The 18,838-nt window shown below is 39.0% G+C and overlaps 1 protein-coding gene across 5 annotated transcripts in view; it reads right to left on the bottom strand.

Annotated features, from left to right (window-relative positions):
• LOC129731690 (FK506-binding protein 2) overlaps positions 1-18,838 on the bottom strand; it is a 57,708-nt gene that overhangs the window by 30,686 nt on the left and 8,184 nt on the right. For all 5 annotated transcript variants that reach the window (XM_055691889.1, XM_055691890.1, XM_055691886.1 and 2 more), the window contains one exon: positions 16,102-16,277. In XM_055691889.1, the coding sequence (XP_055547864.1) occupies positions 16,102-16,277 (176 nt within the window). The remainder of the gene's footprint in view (positions 1-16,101; positions 16,278-18,838) is intronic.

Raw genomic sequence — 18,838 nt, 5'->3', positions numbered from 1 at the left:
CAGAGCACGAGTTTTAGTAATAAAATTCGATTATTTGTAAGCGTTGTTCAGGCGCTTATTGAGTACATTGGACTTTGACAGCTGTCAGAATTCCCGCGTGAACTGTCAAATCTAAATACACGAGAAACTGAATAGCAAAAAAATCACCCTTTACAAGCGACGTTCTATTCTATAGTAATATAATAGTTCTGACTCACGTGCGCTAGAATCCACAAATATTATGCATGAATAGAAAAAACCTTCCAACTTTTCACCAATTTACGCTGTTCGCAAATTATACAACTGTTGCAACCATCATTGCATAATACTTTTGAATAACCCAATCAACTATTTATAAATCCAAAAAAAATCACCAGTTATATTTTCTCAGGCGAATTTTTAGATAACGACTGCCACGTACCCAAGCAACAATTGAAACATAATAAAAAAATGAATTGCGAGAATTTGTTACACTAATGAAATTCTGAGGTTTCAAAAAACATTATTTGTTACTACGATGGAATTGTTAAGATACAAGCAACAACTAAAGTTGCATCGCTGCTTCAAAAAACTCAACACCAACAACGTAATTCGCGAGGTTGGATTTGTTGTTGAAACGTGTAAACGGCATTTGAAAATCAAACTTTCACTGGATTGATCTAGTGGGCGGAGTATAAAAGTTGCCAACGTGATGTAACAGCAACTTTTGCTCTAAACAACGTCTACCATGGAAGGTAATAGTGTTTTAAGTGGGCGTCAGAGCGGCATATGGAAAAAGTGGAAAGGAATGGAAGTTTTTATAAGAAAAAGAAAGAAATGTTTCGAAATGCAATTATTGAAAATAGTTCTATCAACTAAATAAGTGCTAGTACTCTGTCCACGCCCTTGCTCGGGAAGATACCAGAACTTTATCAACATCTAACAAGTCGAGGTTGACATCATATATCACCACCGATCAACCTATTTATTGTATTTTTTTTCATATATAAGCTATTTATTATATTGGTGAATCAGAAAAGGTATATATGCCGCATGAATATGAAAAACCTAAATTAATCCACCTAGCGCTCAGACCCAGCCTTTCTCATTCAAACTTTTAGTTGTAAAAATAGATTTACGTGAACGCTTCAATCCAATAAATGTATATTCACTCTTAAGGTTCTAAAATATTGATGTTGCAATCTTTACATATAAAAATGCAGTCCGGTCTGTCTGTCTGTCTGATCCATATAAGCTCGAAAACTACCGAACCGATCGACGTGAAAATTTGTAGGTAGGAGTTTTTGGTGCCGATAAAGGTTCCTATGATAGTTTGAGACCCCTCCATCTTCTGGAAGGGTGGGGTCCCATACAAATGAAACATAAATTTGTGCACAACTCAAGAACAAACCAAGCAAATTAAACCGAATTTGGCATGTGGATGTTTCAAGAGGTAACAAATATGTCCATAATAGTTGAACGCCCCTCCCTTTTCTGGGAGGAGGGGTTCCATACAAATGAAACACAAATTTCTGCACATCTCGAGAACTAACCGGGTAAAGGGAACCAAATTTTGCAGGTGAATGTTTTTAGAGGTAACAAATATGTTCCAAAATCGACCTCAGGCAACATTTTGGATTGCAACTTCCGGTTTCTGGAAATCAGCCAAAAATATCTGATTTCCACCCAATATAACAATATCCGGATCTAGAATGATACACAGGAGCTAAAATCGACCACAAATACCATTTAGAATTCTAAGATGGCGATTTCCGGTATTGGGTGTTATTCGATCATTTTCGGCTGTTTCCCACGAACATATGCTTCCAGAAGAGTGAGGGGCGTCGAACCATCATGGACATATTTGTTACCTTTAAAAACATTCAACCAGAATGACGCTCAGAGGCCAGAAATTATTTTTGAAATCCAAGATGGCGACTTTCGGTATGTGAAAAACAGACTAAAATTACCAAATACCATCCAATATGAGTATCTCTGGAACCAGAATGATGCAATGAGCTAATAATTGACCTCAGGCACCATTTTAAATTGCTAAATGGCAACTTCTAGAAAACAGTCAAAAATGACCGAATAATACTCAATATAGATATTTCCGTAATCGAGATGATGCATAGAAACCAAACAATGGCCCTGGACACCATTTTGAATTTAAAGACGACCACTTTTAGTTTGTGGAAAACAACCAAAATAACTAAATATCTCCCAGTATGGATATTTCCGGTTTCAGATTGATGTCAGAAAGTCTGCTGAAAATGACCGAATACTACCCAATATGAATATATATACAGAAAGAAGGCGATGTACAGAAGCCAAAAGTCGAGGATGTTGTCATTTCGATAAACCAATCATTTCAAACGATTTGTTATTTGACTTTGATCATATCCTATGGCTGATACGTCGTGCATTTGCAGACTTTAAACACATCGCAAGGAATCAATGAATTTGGAACGTTCAAATAGTACGATACCACATTTAAATTATGTTGAGGCCACATACATCGATCAAAGCAGGTGTAGTTTTAAATAGTCTTTGAATTTCTTTTCTTTCCATAACTTTTGAGCCACATATCAAACTGTTATGAAGTTTGTTATTTGTAAGTTCGAGAGATGACTCGTTCGTATGACACTAGTTATGTTCAAATAAGTCATGTAATCTTTGAGATAATAGACTTTCGTTGTTTTATTAACAATTTAATACATAACGGTTGCTTAAGTTCGATTATAATCAAATGAAATGGGAACGTATAGGGCAGCCGAACTTTGAAACCACGTGTTTAATCATAATTCATCAGTTAGCCCTTAACTAACCCGTAGAGATGGTCGGGTTTGATGTTTTTCAAACCCGTACCCGACCCGAACCCGACTTTTTTTTCGGTCGAAACCCGAGTCCGACCCGAACCCGAAATTGTGAAACCCGAACCCGAGATTTCAAAGATTTTATAAACGGGTTTCGGGTTTTCATACCCAAACCCGACCTAAACCCGACATTTTCAAACCCGAACCCGACCCGTACCCGAATATATTTTTTTTCTCAAAACCCGAACCCAACCCGAACCCGACACTTTCAAAAATTTTCGAACCCGAACCCGACCCGAACCCGTCGGGTACCGTTTCTACTAACCCGTTCATCTGATAATAATATTGATCATATCGGTTGTGTAGTTTCTGCGATAATTCAGTTCAGTGATTTTCACATTTCGGTACATTACAGACGAAGTTACAGTTCGATTACAGTAAAATTCAATAGGGTGTTATGAGGCAGCTAGACTTATCAATCGATACTAATTTTGTTGAAATCAGGTTAGCCATCTCTGAGAAAAATAAGTGAGTCCAAGTAGTCGTCGGAGTATGTTCCTTTTCATAGCTGGATTTCACATTTTTAAACATAACAGGCAAAGTAATAGTCCGAATGCAAAACAAATCAATAGGGTTTTATGGGGCAACTAGACCTTTCATTTGACACTGATTTTGTGAAAATCGGTCCAGCCATCTCTGAGAAACATGAGTGAGATTAAACAGTCTTCAGAACACGTTTCTTTCCATAACTTTTGAACCATAAGTTCAATCTTTATAAAACTCAAAAGTAAAGGGTATTTCGGTTAGCCCGTTCATTTGAAATCAATTTTGTTAAAATCGGTTCAGTAGTTTTTGAAATAATGATGTTTCATGATTTTTACGTTTCGATACATAACCTGTAAACTATAAATCCGATTACAATGAAATTTAATTAGGTCTTATGGGGCAACAAGACCTTTCATTTACAATTAATTTCATGAAAATCGGTTCAGCCATCTCTGAGAAAAGTGAGTGAGAATAAAAATCTGCACATACACACACACACACACACACACACACACACATACACACACACACATACATACAGAAAATGCTCAGCTCGTCGAGCTGAGTCGAGTGATATATGCCGTTCGGCCCTTTGGAGCACTTTTATACTTTCGGTTTTGCAAGTGATTGCTATACCTTTCTAGGAGAAAGGCAAAAACACAACCCGAAATAATACTACCGGAAATTTCAAAACCAAAACAGTGTTTGTACGAGTTTCGAAATGAGTTGAAAAGTTGGGCCATAGCTGATCAAATAAAGCACGACGCACTAAATTTACTCTTTCCCATTTTAAAATACTATATTCCTGATGATGTTCTACCCAAAGGAGGACGCTCGTAGGAACACTAAATAAAATTGAAATATCAAAGGATGAACGTATTGGTGGTGAATATTGGCACTACGGTCTGCAAAAAGTTTCGCACGATGCTTTATCGAGCTGCCCAGGAACTCTGGTTGAACTCTCCTTAAACATTAATATTGACGGAAGATCATTTCATGCAAGTTGTTGTTATGGTGCATCTACGATACTAAATTTGATGCTACATTTACCATACACATTGCTGTTTCATTCTTGAAACTTGTGTCGAAACAACGAAGATGTTGCAGTTGCTCCACCTCCTGCGCTTTTTTTGTCGTTGGATAATAAACTGAAATGTAGCTGCAACTTTGTTTCGCATAAGAATTAGTTGCTGTGATGCACAAGGTTCATAATCAGAAACAAATTTTGCTGCTTGGGTAATAGGGAGGTAGGTACACTCAGCAATATCAACTGGTCCGTTAGTCAACGGATCATTAGTAAAATTAAGACGTTTGATGCATTTGTTTCAGTATTTATATTTTTCCAGTAATTTTCATCATGAAATCCATTGCCTTGAAGATTCGCACGCAGAATGTGATGGAGTATAGTAATGAAAAAAAAATCACCAAAATCAAACGTTATTGGTATGATATGATATATGCATAGAGAGATCAATAAACTGTGTATTGGTAAATTAAAGTAACACAATTTGAATTTATACGAATAACGTAGGTAAATTAACCAGTTTGACGCAATTAAGATAACAAACAACTTTAACCTTTCACCAATTAGCCGTGCAAAAAGCGTTTACCTAATAAACTCTGATTACCTAATAAACTTCAGAACCGCATCTATAAAATCAATGGCTTCTCTAAACTGCCCATTTCGCTAAAAGCAACTGACGCCTCGCGGCAAAAAACCCCACAACTCAGCTGCAAATGCGCCTGGCGAATTTACTACCAATGCCACAAACAGCTGTTTGTTGCGTTAAAACCCGTTGCTGCTAGCTGCTGTCGAATCCATTTTACGTAACAAAATCCTGCTTGAATTCTTGTCACGATGATTACCCAATCCGACGCCGACGATGATCGTGGGACCGAAACAGTCAGTGCACTGATAGTAACCATCGTGCTGATATCGATGCACGATATGAAATTATCCTCAATAGGCTGTCTAATGTTCATAATGAAAAATCGAAGCACGAATAGTCTTGCATGGATCTTTACCGCTACTGTCATTGAACGGCACTTTTTCGCCACGCTATTTGCTAACCCTATTTTGCATTTGTCCAGCAGTGTTGGAGCGCTTCATATCTCCGCTAGTACCGTTAGACTTACAGTCACATTTAGCAACCAACTAACTCATAAATAATTCTCAAATAAGCTGGTTATTCGTCAACCTTTGCGCATCAGCCGCTAAATACATATCAACAAACGGTATCGTTGTCAGCGTCATTAGTTTACGAATACCAACGGCAGAATGGTTTGTAATAAAAAGTGTCTCAGCCCGCGCGCCGTACACAGCAGCGATGACGGATGACTGTTGATGATAGTGTTCCAGTTCGCTCGGAATCGTAGCGCCAGTGGGCAAGAAAGTGCCTTTGAATTAGGATCACAGTCGTGAGTTACAAATTCACAAGCCGGTGGCCACTCTGCCTAATTACATCGGCTCGCTGTATACAAGACTGGTAAGCTTTCTACAGCGATTTGTTCACGCACCCGGGTGTGACGAAGTTCCCTTAGTCTATTTATAACGACAACAACTTTGTTAAAGATTGTCCATGGAAAGAGAGTTGTAAACTTGCGATGATTTTTTTAAATTATGGTTTATTTGCAGTAAAACGGAAACATCGCAGGAAAGAACAATGGCACAATCTTTCCACAGTTTTTTTTTGGTATTCGACTATGCGTGTCGGGCATTTTTTGCTTTCAATTGTAAGCAATATTATAAATAGTTCTGATTATAGGCGCTGTGATAAAGTTAAGTAGCGCTCTAGTATTTGGTTTGAAATGCTTTTACCTCAGTATACGCAAGGCTATGGACTTGAGGCTAGTATCAATTTCAACACGAATAAACACTTCAACTAAAACACCACCCAGAAGACCCTACTTATCAGCATTTCATCCTGCTTCCTGTCTCTCTCTACCAATCCTCCCATGTTGCAGGTCGCAAATAAATGTTTACATCAGTACTTTTTATTTCACCCCTCGGCAAACATTGGGCCACACGTCCGACAACGGTCTGACTGATTCAGTCTTTCGTGCCGGCAGCATCGCAGGCAGCAGGAAGGGTTATTTTGAATTAATAATTGATAGGTTTTCGATTGGTTTCGCTGCCGCAGTCAGTGTGCGGTGTCGATTTTTTTTTCTTCTTTCGCGCTGCAGTGCTCAATCCTTTCACACTTTACCACTACTTTGGCTGTCTCGAGGGGCGCCTCCGACGGGAACCAAATGGATGGGAAAAAGCTTATTTTTTCGCTTCGCTTCCACCTAAAAACCGTGCATAACTATCTCTTGGAAGTGATCTTGTCGATTTATTTCGCTCCACTTGATACAATTTGATGGCAACTCAAAATCCGAATAACCTCTGCTTTGCTGGGTAGCCGGAGTCTGCATGCATTAGACATCCGTCGGAAGGTGCTTCAAGAGACGACTTAATGTGAACATGTAGACATAAAACTCTGCATGCACGTAGTAAGCATAAATTACAACTTTTTTCGAGAAGCATTTCTGACCAGCCAGCGGCCAACTGCACTGACTGCCTGACCGGGTTGAATTGCAATGTACTAGCATTAAAATTTCAGGACTTCGCGTGGAGGATGAGTGGGTACGAATTGAAGTGTTTTACAACAGCTCTTGCTTGGTTAGTTTCGAACTACCGCGGCGCTTAATTTACGTAACACGAAAGCAGCATCCCAACCGAGCGGATACCGGACCCGGCACAAGGTGATGAGATCATGGCACGCGTCGAAACAGGAATCTGTATACTGCTCGGAATGATGCAACGCGATCGTCGCCATCAAATTGAGATCATTGGCGGTTTCGCACGCAATGCAACTCCGTTGGGTCTGGAAAGTGAAAGTTTGCTGTCACTTTATAGCCCACTCGAGCGCTGGATGCTGTTTGGATTTTTTTAGCGAAATCTCGCGCACAGCTAAGTCAAGGGTACTTCTGGGTTCGGGACTTTACTAAGTGTGGCATCGCTGTCATAACCGGCAGTGTAAGTGGCAACAAATGCCATCTTGATGATTTAATTGATGCGTCAGAAGCTGGGAAGGTTGCCATATACCCTCGAGTGCTTTGAGAGTCTTCAATATGATGATTGTCGCCCTACTTATATTGAAAAAGGAGAGTCGGTCAGCGTAGAAATAGAGCTGCAGAAGAAATTAAAGAAATTTCAATTGAAAAAAAATCAACGATTCGATCTTTTGACGTCTAATTGATGATATAGTATCTCTGTCAGGGTTGTCATTATTCCTTAGAGAATCACTAGTGTGTGAGAGAATACTTTTCACTGCGAAAACAACTGCTCTCACACTAGTGGGCAAAGCTACGCACTTGCTTGAAAGAAAGAAAGCAGCGAATCGTGGGTATCTGAGAAACTTGCGAAAAAAACCGTGGTGGAATCTAATAAACAGAGGTGAGCTTTCTCACACGTCACATTACGCTCAATAACTGCACAACAGAGCTCACTGCAGTGCCTTTACTGTGTGTCTCTTATGCATATATCAAATAAAGGGCCTAGCTAAGAAAGTAGTTTGCGTTGTTTGCTTTGCATCTCGAAGCTGAAAAAAAAAAAAAATTCAGCCGCTCGTTACGCATGTTTGTTCTTCGAATGTTATCGAATTTAACTCAGAAGTGCGCGCCGCGGTGGAGTTCTGTGTATTTTTACTAGAGTGATTCACCACTCTTGTTCCGCTAGGCTGTGGCGTAAGCAACAAGTGTACTAATTTTTCTGCGAGCAGCAGAAACACAGCACTAAGCAGAAGGAAAAAGTGTGGTGATAAAATTTGCTACACGCAACACTCACGGTGAGCAAGAACTGAACGGTGAACTTAGACTCTGCTCTTTTCACGCATTGAGGAGAATAACAAGTTTGCCGACTGGAATAAGAGCAAACAAGGGAAGAACGATGAACCGGAGGGATCTTAGTCGTATTCTGACAGGGAAGGGAGAGCTGTTCTCCTTGGAGGGCAGCTTGTCAAAGCGTCTGTTTCCCATGTCAGGGGCGGCTCTAACAGCGACTGAACCGAAGCGGACGGCTCAACACTATCAACACTCAAGGAGTGAATACGACCCGGAACAATCGGCAAGGACGGAGAAGGTGGCCGCAGGACACAGTACTACCAGAGCAGCGGCACCACCAACCAACTGGGTACCGGCTTTATAATGTTGAGCAGCATGCAGAGCCGTATGATCAAGTGGCAAGCGTTCAGAGACAGGTTAACAAAAAGCCGAATATACAACTAAACATTCCTAAGCGGACACTATCCTCATGATGGAAGATTCGGTGTAGAGAAAGGAGCGTTTCACGCACGACTGAAGAATCTCCACGGAAGCTACTCGCGTCGAGACATAGAGATTGTCATTGGGGACATGAACCGGGAAGGCAAGAAAAGTACAAACTGGTGATTGGCCCAGCCTGAACACTGTGACGAACGACTATAGCCAGCGATGCGTGAACTTTGCAGTTACCCGAAAACACTTGGAAAAAAACCACTTGGAGATCACCTGATTAACGTACAGAAAAACCAAATTGACCATGTTCTCATCGACGGCCGGTTTTTCTCAGACTTTAACATCGATAACCATGAATCTTAGACCTAGTGCCAGCAAGAGGATCGTGAACATGAGGAGCTCGATCAGCTGTCCCGTGCCAGTAATACGCTGAAATTCCTTGAAAAGGTTAACCAGTGTTGCAGGCCGACATTTGTAATGACGCGGATGGGAACCTTCTCACAGATGCCAGCAAAGTGGAACATCGACAGGTGGAAGGAGTACTTCGATGGACAGCTAAGTGGTGATACAGCAAGTAGAAGCAGAACTGGAACTGACCAGTGGAAGATGATTGAGTATCAACCTCCGATGTTCATGAAGTTCATTGTGAAATCGGGAAGCAAAAGAACAAAACCGGCGGCAATGACGGATTAACGAGTGAGCTCTTCAAGCATTCAGTAAAGAGGCGCTGGCTGGCGCGCTGCCCCAGGACGACAAACTGGAGTGCCTCAACTACCGCGGTAACTCGCTTATCAATGCCGCCAAAAAAAATACTCTCGCAGATCCGATTAGCTTCTGGGCTTCGCGGATGACTTTAACATCTTAACACGTAACTTCAAGACAGGGGAGGAGAGTTACGCCCGACTCAAGACCGAAACCAGCGAATTAAACTGCGCATAAATGCGTCAAACAAGAAATACATGCTAGCGAGAGGCTCCAAGGAGAACTAAATCAGCCTCCCAACTCAAGTTTTTGTGGAGTACAGACGGACGACGGAGAATGGTGAGGATAAATGAACAATGAGCTGCACGCGCTGCTTGAAGAGGAGCCCATTACAGCCCTGGCGAAAGTTATTAGGCTGCGGTGAGCCGGTTACGTCGTGAGGATACCGAACGGCAATCCTGTGAAATTGCTCCTCTTCAACAACCTTATCGGCACCAGAAATAGAGGGGCGCAGCGTGCCCGATGGCTGGACCAGATTTAAAACTTGACTCAGCACGAGCCACCACGGCTCTCGTCTGTTTGGTAACGTAAGTAAGACTCTACTGAAATGGGAGGACACACCAAAACTACTTAGAAGTTTCACTGGCATGATTTCAAAGAATACGAACTGTTCATTTGTGTATAAAATTCATTTAACTGACAGTCTTAATGAACTAGTATAAAACTAATATATGATACTATAAACTTATATGAGTTAGCTTCTTGCGGCAACGTTTCAAAGTATCTAGGTTGAGCAAGTAGCAGCGGTCTGAGTACGGGGACAGATTGTCAGGTTGTCGCCAAGGTTGGTCCCAAAGAGCCATACGTATGAATCTTCGCTGCACACGTTCTATACATAGATTCGAATGGAGCTGGTGGGGCATCCAAACAGTGTTTGCGTTTTCGAGGACAGGGCGGATTAAAGCACAATACAGTGATTTTAGGCAGTACGGGCCTTTAAAGTCGCGTCTGATTTTTGATATGAATCCTAGCTGACGGGTAGCTTTCGAAATAGCCATCGCGCGATGACGATCGAAAGTCAGTTTAGGATCGAGAGCCATACCAAGATCCTTTACGTATTCAACTCTATTCAGTGTTTGACCATCTATTAGGTAGCTAAATAATATAGGCGATTTTATGCGATGAAAAGTCATTACTTCGCATTTAGCAATGCTGATTGTCAAACAATTTAATTTACACCAATACGCGAACGAATTTAACATATCCTGTAGACGTCGACTATACTCGATGGAACGAATTGTCGAAAAATTTTTAAGATCGTCAGCATAAAACAGCCTACAGCCAACTCCGAAGGCAGCAGCAGTGTCATTGAAAAATAAAATAAACAACAGTGGGCCCAGATTGCTGCCTTGAGGTACACCCGATTTATTGGTGAAAGGCGGCGATCAATGTGATCCCAATTTTACTGGCATAACTCTATCGCACAAATATGAGCCTAGCCTTTTTACGAACTGTCGCGAAGCACCTATTCACAAGATCTTGTCCAACAGTATTCGATGGTTAATACGGTCGAAAGCAGCCTTCAGATCCGTTTATATCACGTCCACCTGTGCTTTACATTCCAGTTCATTAATGCAACTAAAGGTGAAAACCAGAAGATTCGTAGTCACCGAGCGGCCAGTCATAAAACCATGCAGGTCAGAGGAAACGTAGTGTCTAGTGCTACTTACAATAGCTGCACTCACGACTAATTCAAAAAGTTTTGAGCCAGCAGATAAACTAGTGATGCCACGGTTATTTTTGACGTTGCTGTGATCACCACTGGAAACATAATAGATTTTTTCCACACCTCCGGGAATTTTCCTGATGTGAAGGACTTATTAAAGATGCAGCATATGGCTCAGCAAGCAAAACGGCACAACGGCAAAAATGACAACGGGAATCCCATCTAGTCTAGCGGAATAGTACGTTTTTATTTTTTTGCAGCAGCAATTATCATTTCTGGAGTATTTTCAAAAACATCTAAATCAACACAATTGGCCGGAACATTCTGAACAGCATCTTCAACGGTTTGTGTAGTAACAGGATCGGAAGTAAACACCGACGGAAAGAACGTTTGTTTCTTTAGTAACGACGCGTCTTTAGTGACAACTAAACATTCGAAATTTTTTCAACTGCTGTCAAAAAGGTCGATGTATTTAAGGAAAAACTTTTTTTATTTCTCATGAAGATACATTCATTAGAAATTAAAAAAAAACATAAATAAGCATTTGAGAAAGGTCGGACGATACCGAAACGAGGGTTGTACGACCTTCACGTCTTTTTTTCGAATGCATCTCTTGATTCTCCCAGTCAACTGTTTGCAGTTAGTTGCACTCCAGTTTGTTTTTGTATACCAAGGAAAGGTATACCAAAGAAAGACAGATTCATTAGGTTGCGTATTTTTGGGTACAAACGGGGTCGAGTTGTTGTTCAGGAGCGTTGGTGACGTAATATGATGATGCTTTGCTTGGCCAAAACACACACCCTCCATCGGTATGGTGTTTTAGGAGAAATGAAATCAAAATTTTCTTCAAACACTCGTTCTGGTACACATCTTGATCAATAGTCAAACCACTGGGATTGAACCATGATTTAGACGTCCTTTTTTGTACACTACTTTGGCCGGTTTTCCGTTACCATCCTGACGAATAATTTTTGAGATTTGCAGGAAATTATACACAGTCGAAACCAGGAGAATTTTGTTTTTAAAATGGTTTACCGTGAACTTCACAATGTGCTTGCGCAATGTTTCTTGTTTCGACTCCATTTTAAACAGAATTAAGCATACACAGAGACAGAGCATTCATGTGTATACTCTCATCCTGTTTTGTGGAGTAAGAAAACTTCCGAAAAATTAAAAAAAAAAGTTCTGTTTCTGTTTCAAAATGTTGTAACAAAATAGCTTAATTTGAGGTCATCTTTTTTTTTTGCGCTAAAAAGCGTCTTTCCACGATTTTAAACTAAAATTCGTTTTCAGTTTTTTTCAGTTTTTTCGTTATTCTTAGTTTAGCTGCGGTGTTTTTTTCGTTTTATGATTTTTTGTGGCTTTTGACGACGTTTATTCTGAGCTATATTTGAGTCAATATCAATATGTCAATATGAAATTATTTTCTCTTTTAGTCTTTCCTGGTCTTTAAAAGCATTTTTTGCTATTCAAACTTTCTAGTTATTCGGGCCAGAAACATTTTTTTGCCAATTAAAGCTCAAGACTGGACCATTTTCTGTTTCAACCTTTTCTGGTAAAGGATGCCCCACATCAGATTGCATCACAAAAAACGCTGTTGAAAATTATCCATTGTGTATTTTATCTTAAAAATTAGGGGAGAAGTAGCTTGAAGCGTTTTTTACACTGTATTTTTATCGCTGTCAACTTTTCAAAAATTGGTCGCTGTCCGAATAGAAACGTCGCGAATAAAGCACCTGGAAAATCGTCAACGCTCTCATCGACACTTCAAAAAACAACTAGCAATCGGGCAGTCAATGGTGAGTCGTGTGATTGAACGTTACTACGGAACTCTCAACATCGAATGGAAGGAGAAATGAGGTCAGTATGGAAGTTTTATAAGTGATCAGGACCACAAGCGTGTTCTGAAAGCGTTCACGCGGTCAGGGATGTGACCAAAAAGTTGAATCTGTCCGTGTTTTTCGTTTAGAGAGTCGTACAAAGTTAGTACGTATGCACTCGTTAATAGCGTAGCGTAATAGCGATGACTACTTTCGCTATTTGAATTGCTTGGTAAGCATTTTCTCATTTAGAAGGTCTTGAATATAGAACGTTTTTCTGCTGAGTTTATTTTCGGATATTTTTTGACATTTTCAAATTTTGAAAAAGGTTTGTTCGCTATTCTGAATTCAAAATCCTGGGCTGAAAAATTTTATCGCTTTTGCATGAAAGTGAAAAATAGCTGCCATAAACGTCAGTGCGTTTGCTACCATAACAAGAAAATATTTTGCTTCCATGCAAAGTTCATTCTCTCATACTCCGTTTTTTTATCATTCGTAAAATAATGAAAGCCGACTCATCTGTCAGGCACAGTGAAAACGTGCTCGTTTGCTATTCACTGTTTCAAATTTTCTGAAAATTTATTCCTCTGAGTTTCATTGTGTGAACTGTAATGTAGTAAGCTCGGTTTGTGTGCTGGACATTAGCTTTACGCGACTAGTAATGAATTAGAAAAATACTGCCAAGGAATAAATTTTAGCGTTTCATTATGATAACGATAGTAAGCGTCACGTTGATAACGTCATTTTCGCTTTACCAAAGGAACAGTATCATTTGGTGGGATTTTCAGAAAATTTTATTTCGTGACCGTTAACGATGCGCGTGAATAATTTCATCGGAGTGTGACAGCTCGTTTCAAGAATAAAATTTAATAATGTGTTCGAAAGGGTGTTGCGTTCATTGGAAGTGAAATATGAAAAATATTGGCTGTAAATTTCACAGAAAAAATAGTGAAAAGGGTTTTGGCAGCCCTGTCAAAGTCTTTTCTTTTAGTCTTTTCTGGTATATAAAAGAGTTCGAACTCAATCCGGGATTTATTTTTTTTATAGTTTGTGCCTTTAAGAAGCCTTTTTAATTAATTTAATCTTTTGTGTTGACAAACAGTGGAACTGAACTGATGGTGCTCACAACAAAATAACACGCTTTATTCCGTTCCGGTCCGGAAGCAAATTCTTCTTGTGTCGGATGGAAGCAGATAGTGAAATACTCTCAGCCACGCAACAGTTTATCACACTGTTTCGTGTTGCATCGTGCAGATACAGCTGGGGGATAACAAAATTATGTTCTGCGTTTGAAATGCTGTGAAGTCAAACTATAAGTTTTCCTAATGTCATGAATTTTCCAGACGAAACCAACACTTTTTACAGTAAGTAACCATCGCTTTTGGAAGCAGTTATTAGCATTTTCATCTACAAGAACAATAAAAACAGTTCTTATCAGAACCAAAGAATAATAATTTACGTAGTGCTATGTCAACCATGTGGTCGTGTCTTGGATATCAACAACATTTGATGATTCACAAATAATCTTTGATTGTTTGCCTTAAAAGTTTTCTCCACCATTTCTGGCATCATGAACCTTTTTTGTTCATTTCGTGATTAGTTTGGGGTCATGGTCATGGTCCGTCTTGTTTTAAGCAATCGAAAAAAACGGGCCCTAAAGTCCTGAATTTTGATCAATATCGATAATTTCAACGACGGGAACGAAAAGCTTTTTTAAGATTGTATAAAATACCGTTCACCACATAAAAATATTCGAATAAACATCAATCGAAAAAAAGATATCAAGATTGTAGCCATTCTGGCGCAATTCGGGTGCTAAAGAAAACCCCCAGCAGCTGCTTAAAACAGGTTTGGGGTGATCGGAATGGGGTCGCTTTATTGGGAACTTTGATTGATTTTTGTTGAAGTTTGCTGAATGTTTTATAAACTAAAAATAAGTGCTAATAGAGAAACAGATAACGAACAAATTGATGTACTTATGTTCGTTTTTCGGCTTATGCATTTTAAGTATTTCGTCTCAATACACAGAATACTGCATAAGCAGCCTAAAATTGGTTTCTTATCTGTGTATCATTGTTTTTCGAATAAGCAATAATTAAACACAGAAAAAGAATGCGGCAGCTTCTCCGAAATCATAACAATTTCAACACACGACTGTAAACATCGACCCGGGAGTAGTTCCACTAGCTAACATTTTCGTCATCTATCAAACAGTAAATCATCAGCTGTTTCCCTATTGTTCTCCAGCTCACAATAGTTAAACCGCAAAAACAACCACCATCATAACAAAAGCCCGCCACACTCACGATATCGTAAGGTTCAATCAGGCGTGAACAATGTTATGTGCGTCGGCAACGGGCATGAAAACATCGCTTCCGTTTTGAGCATAGGGTACTAGTGCCTGCTATCGGAACAGGCTAATTCTGAGGTCAGTACGCAGCTGCTGCAAACCGAACATAGGGGCGCTGCTCCAGACCCGGGAGATCAGTTTCTCTACCGCAAACCAACCCGGCAGCAAGGCAACACGTGATTGTTACACACACACGCGGTGGCTGCTACTGGGATTCTGTGCAGCTCGGCTCCGGAGGGCAATACACTGGCCGCCGGGGCAGACAGACACCAACCAGACGTGCGTGCAAGTGTCGATTCCAGCCGGACCGGCTGGAATGATGTCTCTCCAGCCTCAAACTGATCTGTACGCAATGCGGTTACCGTTCACCGAGCCATCCAGCAATGGCAACAATCTATTGAAAGGGTTTATTGGAAACTGATAATTTATTGTAGCCTGGTTAATGTATTACTCAGACGAAAAGCTTTTTTTTCGACCTGAACAGTCGAAAGTGAAAAATCATAAAGATTCGTGGCTTCGAACACGAGTAGTTACTACGCGCCATGATCAAAGGATTATCTTGTCGGCACTTTCGGCACCAACAGCATAACCGCAACATTGCAAGGGTAATTAGCGAGCATGTGTAAACAAGCAGATGGATGTCACCCCATTTTCATGCAGCATTTTGTCACCCCATTTTCCGAGGCGAAACGATTGAGATATCGGAAAACTGATAAGCGACCAACCTGGCATGGCATGGCATGTGAACACGCGGATCGCTGGGGGCGGATAAATTAGGCACTTTGGCAAAAATTGCTATTGTAGGCTAGGATTCGCTAGTAAATCACTGCGCTTGACCTACTCTCGAATTCAAATGGACAAATGCAGTTGTATTTATGTGTTTTATTCAGCTTCCAGTCATTTTGGGGGGTCAGCAGTGCCACTTACCTTGAATCGAATTTAGTCCCATCGGTCAGCTTGCCGGTGTAGTGCATCGTCAGCATGTCGCCGTTTTTACTCTTGGTGGTGCAGCCCTCCGGAACGCTGACCATGTCGACCTTCAGTTTTGATTCGCAGATCGCCACCGCCACCAGGCAGGACAGGACTAGCAGTTTGGAAATCATCTGCACCCGGCATGAAAGGAAAGAGAAATGATGACGATTAAATGGTTGCATTTATTACCAGGTTGACCCGTGTTGCACTCTTGGCAACTACGGGCGATTAAAGGTTGTTTTCGAATGCTTCGGTTGTTATGCAATATGCTGACGGGGGCCGGCTTCATTGATCAGACGGACGGTGAGACAGGGGATGAACCTTGTTTGACTGATTATTTTATTTGAAACGTGGCTTTCGACGCATCTGTGGCATCAAATGCAGTAATTAATTGAAGTTTAAAAAGTTTAAACTTTCATATAAAGTGAAGCTAAAGATTTTTAAGATAAAAATTTTTCTTTGTATTCGAAGTTCATGTTGATGTAGAATATTTTCCCAAAAAAAAATATAAATATTTTATGAAGTTTAATCCTTTGACTCACAGAACTGTCAAGTGCTTACATACTTCATTAACGCGATAGCATTGCATTTCAATAATAACACTGTGCAACAAATGAAAAAAAAAAAAAAAATTCAAGAACTTCTGAAGTGACCTAGTGTAGGTTGTAGGGCTTGTTGAGTGTAACAATCGCTCATACTAGAAATTTTCCAAACACCCCCAAAATCTGAAGTTATGGTCAAAATAAGGTTTTTTGAACCTCAGTGCATATAATATTTTTTAACTAAGTCATTTATCTACCGATTTTCAATATTTTAGCAGTTTTGGAAAGGGGACAAATAGAGCTTTCAACATATATACAGGTTTTTACTAATACCAATGAAACATGTTGAGTTATTTGAGTTTAATTCTAATTTTTTAGACTTTTTCACGAAATTTTTCAGTTTCAATTTGCCGTCTATTTTTGTGAGAAACATACCACAAATATACTATAATTTTGAAAGTATATTCAATTCCAAATCAAATGAAAGTAGTTTTGTGAAAATGGGTTGATATTTGGCAAAGTTATATATTTTTTAAGAAAACCAGCTTCTATCGCACACTTATTTCACGGGGCTATAAATGATGAAAAAATGCAAGAACTTTTGATGTGACTTAGTGTGGGTTGTAAATTTAGTCAAGTGTTACTTGCGCGTTTACTTGAAGTTTTTCAAATACCCCGAAAATTATAAGTTATGTTCAAAACCCTGTTTCTTACCTTAGCTCACATTTTTATGTTTAATACGGTTATTTTTCAACCGATTTTTTATATTTTGGCTGTTTTGGAAAGGCGAAAAATAGAGCATTTGAAACATATAAATATGTTAAAAAAGTTTACCTATATGTGATGAATAGTTTTAAAATAAATAAGATGGTTTATGTTATTTTCAAATTTTTCCAAATTTATTCGCAATTTATCAAACATTTTTGTAATGATGGAGCTTCAATTGCTGTAAAATTTGAAAAGTTCTTTCTGGTACCAAACGAAAACAATAGGTGTTGTTGATGAAAATCTGTTATAATTTGGCTGAGAAATGATTCGATGAAATCTAAGTACATATATGGTGCAAAACATCAAGTCATATCTCAGCCAAAACACTTAATGTTTTCGTTTGGCACTAAATGTACTTTTCAAATTCTACAGCAATTAAAGCTCGTTCATTACAAAAATGTGTAAGAAATTGCGAATAAATTTGGGAAAAATTAAAAAAAAACATAAACTAGGTATCATATTTATTGTAAAACTATTCATCACATATAGGTAAAATTTGGAAAAAAATCATCTTATTTTATTTAATATAAAACATCTTATTTAATTTAAAACTATTAATCACATATAGGTTAACTTTTTAGACATATTTATATGTTTCAAGAGTTCTATTTTTCGCCTTTCCAAAACAGCCAAAATACAAAAGATTGGTTGAAAAATAACCGAATTAAACATAAAAATGTGAGCTAAGGTAAAAAACAGGGTTTTGACCATAGCTAATAATTTTTTGGGGTATTCAAGTAAACGTGTAAACGTGTAAACGTGCGAGTAACATTGGTATGTTGGTATGGTATGTTTCTCACAAAACTAGACGGCAAATTAAAAATTAAACTGAAAAATTTCGTGAAAAAGTCTAAAAATTATTAAAATACTAAAATTTTAAATTAACTATTTCCCCAGTTAGTACATTTTTCAATCGTCAGCTCCACATTCACTGCTTGAAATAGAAACTAAAAATTAGATTTAAACTCAAATAACTCAACATGTTTTATTGGTATTAGTAAAAACCTGTATACATTTTGAAAGCTCTATTTGTCCTTTTTCTAAAACTGCTAAAATATTGAAAATCGGTAGATAAATGACTGAGTTAAAAATATTATATGCGCTGAGGTTCAAAAACCGTATTTTGACCAGAACTTCAGATTTTGGTGGTGTTTGGAAAATTTCTAGTATGAGCGAATGTTATACTCAACAAGACCTACAACCTACACTAGGTCACTTCAGAAGTTCTAAATCGCTGTAGCACAGTGTAATTCTTGTCATGGTGAAATGTTTTTTTCATGGTTATAATCAAATGTAAGTCACCATAAATAACGTGATTCACTATTCAAGCTGTCCGCCCTTTCTGCGTTGTCTTTTGACAAACTTTTCAGCTCCTCTTTTAA

Source organism: Wyeomyia smithii, chromosome 3 (genome assembly GCF_029784165.1).
Source record: "Wyeomyia smithii strain HCP4-BCI-WySm-NY-G18 chromosome 3, ASM2978416v1, whole genome shotgun sequence".
Taxonomy (NCBI): Eukaryota; Metazoa; Arthropoda; class Insecta; order Diptera; family Culicidae; genus Wyeomyia; species Wyeomyia smithii.
Note: the sequence above shows the minus strand (reverse complement) of the source record. Positions and strands in the feature narration are given on the sequence as shown.